The 13264-nt window shown below is 34.4% G+C and overlaps 1 protein-coding gene across 2 annotated transcripts in view; it reads right to left on the bottom strand.

Annotated features, from left to right (window-relative positions):
* The window catches only part of Nf1 (neurofibromin 1), a 248842-nt gene that overhangs the window by 165974 nt on the left and 69604 nt on the right, over window positions 1–13264 (bottom strand). For both annotated transcript variants that reach the window (XM_076871835.1, XM_076871834.1), the window contains exons 6-8: window positions 11025–11092; window positions 10744–10819; window positions 9858–10015 (exon numbers count right to left, since the gene is read on the bottom strand). In XM_076871835.1, the coding sequence (XP_076727950.1) occupies window positions 9858–10015; window positions 10744–10819; window positions 11025–11092 (302 nt within the window). The remainder of the gene's footprint in view (window positions 1–9857; window positions 10016–10743; window positions 10820–11024; window positions 11093–13264) is intronic.

Genomic DNA, 13264 nt, shown 5'->3' on the forward strand with positions numbered 1-13264 from the left:
ATTATTATAGGAGTATAAAAAAAAAAAACAGTCCTGGGTTGGGAATGTGGTTCGGTGGTAATGTGTTTACACAAGATCTTGGAAGGAAGATGGAAGGGAAGAAGAAAGAATCCTTCCCAAATATCCGAACTCAGCACTGAATTCAGCTGACCATATCTTCCTTTTGATATTATCTTTAATGTCTAAATATTTTATTGGTAAATATCAAATCGCTCCATCCTTTTCTAATACTCCAGACAATATTCAACCTTTTAGCCTTCTAAATAAGAATATACCCAAGGCTACACTGTTACTCTAAATTCTATCAACCCCCCCAAAAAAAATTACCCTTTTATGAACTCAACACCTCTTTGTAGTTCATTGATAATCTCATCCTTAACTTTTCTCTTAAGTGAAAATTTCACATTTCCACCTACACATATTCTCAGACATAACATATCAAAAGCTAAATTCACCCAACACCAGCAAAATACACATTCTTCTCAGTGTATGTGGAACATGTTCCAAAATGAACTATATGTTAGTCCACCAGATATTTTTTGTTGTTTTGTTTTGTTCTTGTTCTGGAGATTGAACTCAGAGGCACTTCACCATGGAACTACATCCTCCACTCCTTTATTTTTTATTTTGAGTCAGGGACTCACTAACTTTTTTTTTCTTTTTTGTGCTTATAGACAGTCAGCATGCCTCTGTTTTATTTGCTTATTTTTGTATGCAGTGCTAAGGACTGAACCCAGTGACTCACCCATGTTAGGCAAGCACTCTGCCACTGAGCCCCAGCCCCAGCCTGGGTCTCACTAACTTAACGAGGCTGGCTTTGAACTCGGAATCTTCTGGTCTCAATCTCCTGAGTAGCCAGGAATATAGGCCTGAATCCAGCCCAAACAAACCTTAAATACATTCAAAGAAAAAGAAATTATACAAGGTGTCTTATCTCATAATAAGGAAATAAAACTGGAAACTAACAGTAAATGGAAGATTAGAAAATTCACAAAAATGTGAAAATTAACATAATCTTAAACAATAAATGTATCAAAGAAAAAAACCCAAGAAAAAGAAAATTGGAAAATATCTTGAGACAAATAAAAATAAAGCACAACATACTAAAACTTAGAGGATGCAGTGAAAGTAATGGTAAGAGGGAAAACTACAGCTGTGAACACATTTTAAAACTCTGCTCTCAAATCAATTATCTTAAGGATAATTGAAAAATAGTAAAAAGCTAGCAGAAAAAAGGAAATAATAGAGATCAGCAAAAAGATAATTTAAACAGAGAACATAGAAAAAACAAAAAAGCCAAAAGCTGATTCCTTGAAATAAAATAAAATTGACAAAATTTTAGTGTGATTAGGAAAAAAATAAGGGCAGGCTAAAATTACTGAAGCCAGAAATGAATGTAATGGCATTACTACTGATTTCATAAAAATTTTAAAAGGGTAATACAACAAATTGTACATCAACAGATTGGATAATGTGAACAAAATGGACAAAATTCCTAGAAATACACGATCTAACAAAACTGGCTCATAAATTAAAAATATGACTAGAACTATTAGGGAGACTAATAGTTAGTCTCCTCCCCAGTTAAGAAAAGTTCAGGACCAGGGCTGGGGATGTGGCTCAAGCGGTAGCATGCTCGCCTGGCATGCATGCAGCCCGGGGTTCAATCCTCAGCACCCCACACAAAGATGTTGTGTCCACCGAAAACTAAAATAAAAAATAAATATTAAAAAATTTTTAAAAAAAGAAAAGTTCAGGACCAGATGATTTCACTGGTGAATTCTACAGTACACTTAAAGGATTAGCACCAACACTTCTTAAGTACTTTCAAAAAATTAAAGTGGAGGGAACACTTCCTAAGCCATTCTGAGATCAGCATTACCCTCATGCCTAACAGTAGACATTGAAAGAAAACAAAAGAGGAGCAACCTTGAAAAACATCAATGAAAAAAGTGGTCAAAAAAAGCAGCAAATAAAATTCAGTAGCTTTTTTAAAACATCATATGCCAAGTGAGACTTATTTCTGGAGCAAAAGGATGGTTTAACAATGAAAATCAATCTATGTGATATTCCACATTAATAAAATGAAGGAAATTCCTACATTATCATCTCAATTAAGACATAAACAGCAATTGATAAGACTCAACACCTTTTCATGATTTAAAAAACACCCAAGCTATGAATAGAAGGAAATGTCTTCAACATGATAAAGACCATATGGTTTAAAAAAAAAAAAAATCAATAACAACATACTCAATGGTAAAAGATTAAAAGCTTTTCCCCAAAGATCAGCAATAAATAAAATAAAGATTAGGATGCCCCACTTTTGCCACTTCTATTCATCAGAGTAAGTTGACGCTGCTTACAAATGACAAAATAACATACATAGAAATCCCTAAAGATTTCATATACACCTCGTTATGGTGCTGCAGGCCTGTAATCCCAGCTACCCAGGAGATGAGGCAGGACAATCACAAGTTCAAGGATAGCCTGGGCAACTTAGTAAGACCCTGTCTCAAAATAAAAAAAAAAAAATATGAAGGAGCCAGGTGCAGTGGTGCAAGCCTGTAATCCCAGGGGTTTGGGAGGCTGAGGAAGGAGAATCTTGAATTCAAGGCCAGTTTCAGCAAAAGTGAGATCCTAAGCAACTCAGCAAGATCCTGTCTCTAAATAAAATACAAAATAAGGCTGGGGATGTGGCTCACTAGTCAAGTGCCCCTGAGTTCAATCCCGTGTACTGCCCGACCCCCACAAAAAGGAAGAACTAGGAATTTAACTCAGCAGCAGAGTACTTTCCTAGCACATGCAAGGCCTGGGGCTTAGACCCAGGACTACCAAAAAAAAAATAAATAAAGGGTTTTTTTTAAGTTTTTACAGCTCATACACAAATTTGACTAGAGTTGTAGAATACAAAATGAATACACAAAAATCAGTTGGATTTTACAAATTAGCAAAGAAAAATTTGCAAAGGAAATCAAAAACCAATTCCATTTACAATAGCATAAAAAAAGAATAAAATACTTAGGAATTAACCAAAGAGATGACACTCTTATAATGAAAACTAAAATACGTTGCTGAAAAAAATTAACAAAAACACAAATAAATGCAAAGATATCCCATGTACATGGATTGTTAATGTACCAATAATTCCCAAAGCAATCTACAGATTCCACACAATCCCTATCAAAATCTCATAAACATGTTTTGCAGAAATAGAAAAGCCACCCTAAAATTCACATGGAATCTCAAGTGACTCTGAATAGCCAAAATAACCCTGAATAAAAAAAAGTTGTAGGACTTTATTCTATCTTACCGATTTCAAAACCCATTACAAAGCTACAATAATAGAAAATAATGTAATCCCAGCCTAAGAACAGACATAAGGAAAAATGGAATAGAATAAAACGTTTAGGAAAAAAACTCTCACACACATGGCCAAAAAATTCTGACAAGTGTGCTAAGACCTTCACTCATTGGAAAAGGGACAGTTTCAAAAAAAAAAAAAAAAAAAAAGGTACTAGGAAAAATGTATGCATGCAGGTCAAAATATGAAGTTGGGTCCTCCACTTACACCATATACAAAACATAAGTCAAATCAAAATGCAAAGATGTAAACTTCACAACTTAAACTATAAAACTCCAAAAACAAAAATACAGGAAGATTTTTACAACACTAGATGCAGCCATTACATCCTTGATATGATATTAAAAAAAACACAGGCAACAAAAGAAAAACTGGATAAATGAGACAATCAAAACCAAATTTTTTTTAATTAAACAACACTATCAAGAAGGTAAAACAGGAGTAGGCTTATGGCTCAGGGATAGATCATTTGCTTAGCAAGCGTGAAGCCCTGGGTTTGATCCCTGACGCACGCGCGCGCGCACACACACGTACACATGAACACAATATGAGAGAAAACAGCAAATCACATGTCTGACTTTTGTTTGTTTGTTTTAATTGTGTTTTTTGTTTGGTTGGTTTTTAGTGCTGGGGTTTGAACCCAGGGCCTTGTTCATATTAAGCACATGTTCTACCAGCCACTAAATCCTGTTCTCAATTTAAGTTCAACTAAAGGTCTAGACTTCTTCTATAAAACTCTCCCCACTATCCAAACTTCACCTGAATTGTTATAGTACATACAGCCTCCATTTTTTTTTCCCAAGTAAACATGTACTTACAGTATATAACTTTTCATCCATATAAAGAAATAACCAGGAATTCTAGGAAGATAGCAATATAAAAATGTCCTTGACTCCCTCTCTCTATCCCCTTAATTTTTTGATACCCAAATTTACTATGTTCTAGGAGTCACTTATATTTTTAGCCTCTCTTGATCATGTGACTGAGTTCTAGCTTATGGAATATGAATGAGAGAAGGCATGCCATTTCTGGGTCCAACCAATACAAATTCTCAATGTGCTTTTTCATACGCCATGTGTTTTCCTCGGGCTGGAACATAAGTAAATAAGACATACAAAACCTGGTTGATAAAATTGAAAAATATATTTCCTTACAAAGAACAAACTATTAAAAGTGCCTTTAAGGGGCTGGGGTTGTGGCTTGGTGGTAGAGCACTCGCCTAGTACATGGGTTGGATCCTCAGCACCACATAAATAAATAAAGTAAAGGTATCGTGTCCATCTTCAAGTAAAAAAAAAAAAAAAAAATTTAATGTGACTTTAAGCCAGGCGCAGTGACACACACCTGTAATCCCAACAGCTCGGGAGGCTGAGGCAGGAGAATCTCAAGTTTAGAGATAGCCTCAGCAATTCAGCAAGGCACTAAGCAACTCAGAGAGACCCTGTCTACAAATAAAATACAAAATAGTGCTGGGGGTGTGGCTTAGTGCTCAAGTGCCCCTGAGTTCAATCCCTGGTACCAAAAACAAAAGAAAGAAAAAAAGTGACTTTAAAATAGAAATTCTTCAAAAAATTAAAAATAGAATTACCATATGATTCAGTAAAAGGTCTCAATTTTACACCCATGTTCATAATAGCATTATTCACAATAGCCAAAAGTGAAAAACCAACCCACAAGTCTACTGGCAAATAAATTTGGAAAAATAAAATGTTGAGCCAGGTGAAGTGATTTTGAAAACATCATGATAAGCATCAGCAATTTTAAATATACAATTCGATGAATTTTGAGAAAGAAGTTATGGAATCAGAACCACAATCATGATCTTTAACATTTTCACAACCTTAAGAAGTCCCCTTGAGTTCCTTTCTAGTCAATTTCCTCCCCTCCCACCCTTGGCATCCACTGATTCATTTTTTGACCTCAGATGTCTTCTACAGAAATTCTTTTAAAAGAAATCATAGGAAAGGTGTGGGGTCAGGGAGGAGGAAGAGGAAGAGGAAGAGGAAGAGGAAGAGGAAGAGGGAGAGAGAAGGAGGAAGAGGAGGAGGGGAGGGAGAGGAGGAGGAGAGGGAGAGGAGGAAGAGGAAGAGGGAGAGAGAGAGAGAAGGAAGGGGAGGGAGAGAAGGAGGAAGAGAAGGAGGGGGAGGGAGAGAAGGAGGAAGAGAAGGAGGGGGAGGGAGAGGAAGAGGAAGAGGAAGAGGGGGAGGGAGGGTGAGAAGGAAAAAGAGAAAGCCTGGCACAGTGGCACATGCTTATTAACCCCAGCAACTCAGAAGGCAAGAGAGGACTGTGTGGTTTGGATGTGAGGTGGCCCACAAAAGCTCACATGTAAGATGATGCAAGAAGATTCTGAGAAGAAATGATTGGGTTGTGAGTCTTAACACAATCCGTGATTTAATCCTCTGATAGGGATTAACTGAGTGGTAACTGAAATGGTAGGGTGTGGCTGGAGGAGGTGAGAATTGGGGCATGGCTTTGGGTACATATTTTTTTATCTGGAGAGTGGAGTGTGTGTGTGTGTGTCTGTCTGTCTGTCTCTCTCTCTCTCTCTCTCTCTCTCTCTCTCTCTCCCCCCTTCCTGATAACATGATGTGAGCTGCTTCACTCAACCACACCCTCCGGTGATGATTTCAGCCTCAACTTGAGCCCCGAGAAATGGTGCTGGCCTTCTATGGACTAAGACCTCTGAAACCATGAGCCCTCAAATAAACTCTTCTTCCTCTACAGTTGTTCTGGTCAGATCCTTTAGTCACAGCAGTGGAAAAGCTAACTAAAACAAGAACTGCAGGTTCAAGGCCAACCTCAGCAACTTATCAAGGTCCTAATAAGCAACCCTGTCTCAAAATTAAGAAATAAAATTTAAAAGGCTGGGGGTGTAGCTTAGCAGAAGGACCCCTGGGTTCATTCCCCAGTACCAATAATAATAAATAATAATAACAACAACAGCAAGAAAGAAAAAAGGGAACCCAAAACAAAAGAAATCACACAGTATGTCATTTTGTCTGGCTTCCTTTGTTTAGCATGTTTTTGAGATTCATCCATGTTCTGTGAACAGTAGTTACTCTCCTTTCCCATCCCCCCACAAGTGGGTACAGGGGTGCTCTTCCACTGAGCTGCATCATCAGCCTCTTTTATTTCTTTTTATTTTGAGACACGGTCTCACTGACTTGCCCAGGCTGGCTTTGAACTTTGAATCCTCCTGCCTTGGCCTTCCAAGTAACTGGGATTATAGACATGTATCACTGCACCAGGCAGCAGTTATTTTCTTTTTCTTTCTTTCTGGGTTTTTATTGTTGTTGTTGTGGGGTGCTTTACCACTGAGCTACAACCCCAGTCCTTTTTATTTTTTTATTTCAAGACAGGTCTTGCTAAATTGTTGAGGCTGGCCTTGAACTTGCAATCCTCCTATCTCAGCCTCCAAGACACTAGGATTATAAGCCTGCACCACCACGCCTGGCAGTGCACAGGACTTACTTTTAATTATTGAAAAAATATTCCATCATCTCAATTTATCACAGATGGTTTATCCATTCACCAGCTAATGAGCATTTGGGTTGCTTTCAAATTTAGGGTATTATGAAAAAGGTATGATAAGCTAGAGTATAAATCTTTGAATGAAAAAGGGTATGTCTTTATAATTCTTTATTTTTACGTTAGTCTTTATAATTCTTTATTTTTATGTTACAGATATATATAACCTTCATTTCCTCCATGAATGTAACTTGCTTTTGACATTTATATATGTGGAATTACATTCACAGAAATAAATGCTAAAATATATATACACACATATAGGCACAGCTGTTCCTAACATTATTACATTGCTATTATTCTATTCTTACACATTTATATCATTTCATTGTTAATAATCTATTGTTTACTTTCATTTGGAATGACTTTTTTTTTCCAGTTTTACCTGAGATATAATTGGCAAATAAAATATTTAATGAGTATTTAATATATTTAATACATTATTTAATATATTTAATGAGTATAACATATTTAGATATACATAATAAAGTGATTATCACAAGGTAATTAACATACCCATCATTTCACATAATTTACCCTATGAGGAGCAGGAAAGAGAGTGAGAACACTTGAGATCAAGATACTGTTATCATTTTATTCATGTGTCAAAAATTTAGAAGACTGAAAAATAGGGAATTCTGATAAGGATTCAGGAATACGTAAATGAACCCAATTTATAATTAGAAGTCCCAAATTGTTTTTCTTTTCTCCATTTTCTGCTAACCTGTTTGTTAAACTATTCACATTCCAGCTTCTTATAAGCCATTATTTCATGATGAGAATGTAAGCTGAAAATGCCCCCAAAACCCTGATGCCAACAAAACTCTTAGAACGAGAATACTAAGATATCTCGCCAGCAAGCACAACCTGCCTAAATACATGTAAGTGTATTTTCTGGCTTTTTGTTTCCATTCTGTTTTGCTGCATGTGGTAGTACACACACGCCTATAATCAAGTGACTTGGAAGGTTGAGGCAGGAGAATCACAAGTTGAAATCTAGCCTAGGCAACTAAGTGAGACCCTGTCTGGAAAAAAAAAGAAAAAAGAAAGCCTGGGGATGTAGCTCTGTGGTAGACCAAACACTGGATTAAATCTCCAGTACCCCACTCTCCCCACCAGAAAATTGTAATGTTTCTATAGAATGGAAAAGGCAGTTTTAGCCACTGTCATTAATTCATTTTTCATTTTTATATCATTTTCTCTTATTTCTGCTATGGGTAGGGGACCAAATTAAAGTTTGTTGGGAGCCCAGCAGCCTCTGTGCCTAGGCAGGGGTAATAAAAATAGGTCTTCTTATTCAGTGTGGTGAAAAAATAAACTGCTGCCAACTATTAGGAAATAGAGAAGTAGTAAGAACTATTCAAAATTTTAAATACAAATGATCTGAACAAAGAAATTGCAGTTTTAGTCTATGAATTAGTTTATAAAGAGAACCCAAGTACATGTATACACACCCTATAAATCAATAAAAGACAAAAATTAAATGGGAAAATGAGCAATTAACGGAAGGTATACAAATGACTGATAGAAAGATATAACTGGAACTGTGATTACTAAAATTTAAATTCATTTAAGAGTACTACTATTTCTACTTTACCAATAAATAGAAATAAACAAAAATAAAACCACTACTTTGAAGGGCTCCCAACAATCTAATATGAAAAATGGTATCCTCAAAAGTTGGGACATTGACATAAGAGAAATATCACAAATTCATAGGCTCTCAAGGATTTCCTACTTCATTTATTTACCCCTCAATTAATAAATGTTTCTGCAAAGTAGTGAATCATTCAGCTGATTCTGAACATCTTCATCCATAGCCAAATTATGTAAGAGCACATTCATATTTAGTCAGCTAAGAATATTTCTCCCAAAGTGGCAATAAAGGAAAAAGTGTCTATTACAAAACTAGTGCATTTTGAACTTCAAATAAAATGTTAACTCAAATCTTAAAAAAAAAAAATATATATATATATATATATATATAAAAGATTCTTTTCAAATTACCAGCTGTTATAATGCTAATTTCAATACAAAGTGTATGTGTAGTCTGCCTTCCTAATAAAACTCTATGAAAACTGTTCTGAGTTTCCTGACCACTTCAAAAGCACCAAGTGAACAAACTCCTAAAAACATGCAAACAACATACTATAAAAATGACGAAGTCTATCAGGCATGGTGCTGCATGCCTGTAATCACAGTAGCTCAAGAGACTAAGGCAGGAGAATTGCAAGTTCAAAGCCAGCCTCAGCAATTTAGCAAGGCCCTGTCTCAAATTTTTAAAAAATGTAAAAAGGGCTGGGGATGTGGCACAGTGAGTGATGGCACCCTGGGTTCAATCCCTGGTTTTAAAAAAAAAAAAAAAAACAGGGTTGGGACTGTGGCTCAATGGTAGAGCACTTGCCTGGCATGTCTGAGGCACTGGTTTCAATTCTCAGCACCACATATAAATAAATAAATAAACAAACAAACAAATAAATAAAATAAAGGTCTATCAACAACTCAAAAAATATTGAGAGAGAGGGAGGGAGAGAGGGAGGGAGGGAGGGGAGAAGTCCAGTAGGGCAAACCCTGAAGGGAATATTAGAGAAACTATGTTTAAAAGTAACAGAACTATTCTTTAGTCTTCTCTGGTTAAAAAAAAAAAAAAAAAAAAACGGATTGTTTTTAGTCTTTGATCATTGAATGACATTATTTATTTCTCTTCCAAATAAAATTATGTATGAGAATATTGAATATTTCCACTAAGGTCACAAACAGAGACCTAAAATGATTATAAAGAATGATAAACCTAGGGTTGGGGGATATAACTTATCGGTAGATCACTTGACTGGCATGCCTGAGGCCCTAGGTTAGATCCCCAATACCACCAAAATATAAATAATGATAAAATAAAAATGATACACTCCTTGAGTAAAATAAACTGTTTCACATATGGACATAATGGAAATGCCCTCCGCACCTTATTCATGTTGTTTTCGTCAACCACATCCTTGGATATATCCTGGATTATTTCTGGACATAAAATAAGGAGAATGATCTGTAGTGGCCAAACTGCTGCTTTACGTTTGGTGCTTTCAGCAAAACCATCCACCAAGTCAAAGAGTTTTTCTGCGCACTCTACATGAAAAATATTAAATGACATTATTATGTGAGAAAAAAAAATTGCTGGCATTAAAAGTTAGCACTATCCAAAAACCCAAAGGCCACATTTAAAGAGATAAACTTGGAAGTTAATTTAAGCCACTATACAAATTCATTCACATAAGCAGATAAGAACTGTTAAATTTCCCATGTGTTAGAAGAACTATCTTGATCCATCCTAGAAAAAAAATTGACATTTCACAATGACTGATCTTGTGTTTTGTCTCAATGTACAGGGCCACATGCAAACTGCAATGTACTCAACCTACAAAATTGGACACCTTCCCAAAGAGAATTACCAAAATTTCCCAGGAGTCTATATTCTCTGCCATGCAGCTGTATCCAATGAATTCCTACCTCACAGGTAAAAACAGTATAATTACTTTATATACACATCTGTAAAAACAAAATAAGGCTTTACGACACACAAAAAAAGGTGCTTCTCTTTAACAGCCATCAACAGTAGCCATCAATTATTCAATTAACTCTAAAGATTAAAGCTTCATTTCAAATTTTTTTATTTGCTCAAAGGAAAAAGATTAGAGGTAATTTAGAAATATTAGAGAAAAACGGTATTTCCTATTTGATATCAGTTGATAGTAGAAGATATAAAAGCTCATTTTTTAAAAAGTAACTTGAAAAGCAACAGGTTTTCACCTCCTAAGAAAGAATTTAAAAGAGAACAAAATTGATGTTAACCTTACCAGCCATATCAGTCTGTGGAATCTGGTAAAGTTTTGTAAACTCATCTGGATAATTTTCTACCCAGTTCCAAAAGGCCTACAAAAAAACAAAACATGTTTATATGAAGCAGTGAACTTTTCTTCATAAAGTAAATGCCACAAACTTCTAATTTCTTCATAAAAATATTATAACGCACTCTTTCTAAAAATTAATGTGAAACTATGATTTTTTTATTCAAAATACTAAAGGCAGCAACATTTGTAACTCAAAACAGAATTTTAATACCAAAAAGTTTTCTTACCTTTTCCAGACTATTTATAACTGCTAACTGTGCAACCTTCTTTAGGGCTTTAAATTTAAATGCTGTTTCTGTGGGGGAAAATTTTTTTTTAGTTAGCTCTAGATTATTTAATTAACACAAATACAGTTCAGAGATACTAGTAAAAATAACATTTTTTTCACATACTATTTTTGCCCCAGGATTCTTTATAAAGAATGTAAAGACAATTAATATTAACTTCAAACCTACTAGTTATTTGTTAAGACAAAACTAAATTAAAGCAAACATGCCTTCAACTTCAGTTATGTTTCCCTGTGGTTTTTTTTATTTTATTTTATATTTAGTTATAGTTGGACACAATGCCTTTATTTTATTTATTTATTTTTACATGATTCTAAGGATCAAACCCAGGGCCTTGCACATGCTAGGTGAGTGCTCTACAGCTGAGCCACAAACCCAGCCCCTGTGTTTTATTTTTTAAAAATTTGCTTTTGCTTTTTTAAAAAGTAAAAACACATGGTCATTGTGGAAATTTTTAAAATACACAATAGCTTAAGCGAAAGTTGAAACATAGTCCATGATTCTACCATACAGAGACAATCATAGTCAACAGTTTGGTAAATTTTCTTCTACCTCCGTTCCTTTGCATGTATAAGACAAATAAATTTAACATAACTGAGGTCATATTAGCCATGTCAAAATTAATCTTCTTACTTTACAAAATAACCTCAAATTTTTTGAAAATTCTTCATAGGAACTAGGCATGGTGCACACATGCCTGTAATCCCAACGACCTGGGAGGCTGAGGCACGAAGACTGCAAGTTTGAGGCCAGCCTCAGCAACTTAACAAGGCTCTAAGCAATTTAGCAAGACCTTGTCTTAAAATAAAAAAAACTGGGGAAGTAGCTCAGTGGTAAATTGCCCCTAGGTATCAAAAAAAAAAAAAAACACTTCATAGGTATTTTTGATGACTCTGGAGTATTAACTATTAGTTCTTTTCAATATATTTCGTTCTTTCAAAATCTTAATGCCTCCAGAATATTACAGTTGTCCAAACTCTATGTCTACAGTTACCAATTATTACGTGATTGAATTGGGCTTCTTTTGACTTCTCTCGAGATATTAAAGTCACTGAATTAAGTCAGTGGTTATATAAATATTTTCAAGTTGTACCTTTAAGTTATTTCCAAATGTATTAAAAATGATAGTAACAAATGTTTATATCCAAAGCTTCTTCAATATTATTGACTATATCTTTAATGTAAACAAATATCTAAAAATAAAAGTGTCTGGTGGAAGAGATGAATCCTTTCTAAGGTCCAAGATAAATTCTCCCAAGATACTTTACACAAGGGATGGACCAAATGGCATTCCTATCAAGAAGCATATCAAAGTACATTAGTCACATCCTTACCATCATTAAACATGCTCATTTTAAAAATGTTGCTAATTTATTCAAAATAGTAGGTTGCAGTTTTAATGCGTGTAAGATCAAATATTACTTCATATGAATATATTGCAATTTTATTTTTTTTCTTCTATAAATTTATCCTCCACAATGTACCAAAAAGAAAAAAGTTTATCTGGAAAAGATGACCCTTCTGAAATCTATTTTACCTTAACAGTCCCTTGACAAAAACTTCTATGGATTTTTAATGAAGAAATATCAGTTTTTATTACATTTACATAAATATCTAAGATAAACATGGGTCTTCAAGTTCTTATCTAAAGAATCTTTTAATTTGAATTTTTATAGACTTGCAAATGAGTAACTTGATCCTAAAACAGTTTTTAAATGTACCCCTTGAATTTTCCTTGCTCCTGTCCTCCTTTGATTTCCAAATAATACCATTACACATTTTTGCCTCCCTATATTCATCAACTTTACCTTTTTTTTTACTGTAATTCATAGTTCTCTTTATTATATAAAATTATATAAAATCCAATTCGAAAGATAATGTTTTATAACAAAGATTGTTTTAAAAATGACAGAAAAAAGAATGTGTGTGATAACAAATGTTATATGACAGTTAATGTCCAATGATTAACATTAAATCCAATTATTTCAAATTTGGGATAAAGTACACAAAAATGCTAATTTGAAAAGGGACTATTTAATAAATAAAATAACTGTTTGCCTGACATCATGATGATTTCCACTAAACATCTCAGTAGTTTTTCTTTCTTTCTTTCTTTCTTTCTTTCTTTCTTTCTTTACTTATTTATTTTTGCATTATAATTCTTAATACGCCATTATATA

Source organism: Callospermophilus lateralis, chromosome 11 (genome assembly GCF_048772815.1).
Source record: "Callospermophilus lateralis isolate mCalLat2 chromosome 11, mCalLat2.hap1, whole genome shotgun sequence".
NCBI lineage: Eukaryota > Metazoa > Chordata > Mammalia > Rodentia > Sciuridae > Callospermophilus > Callospermophilus lateralis.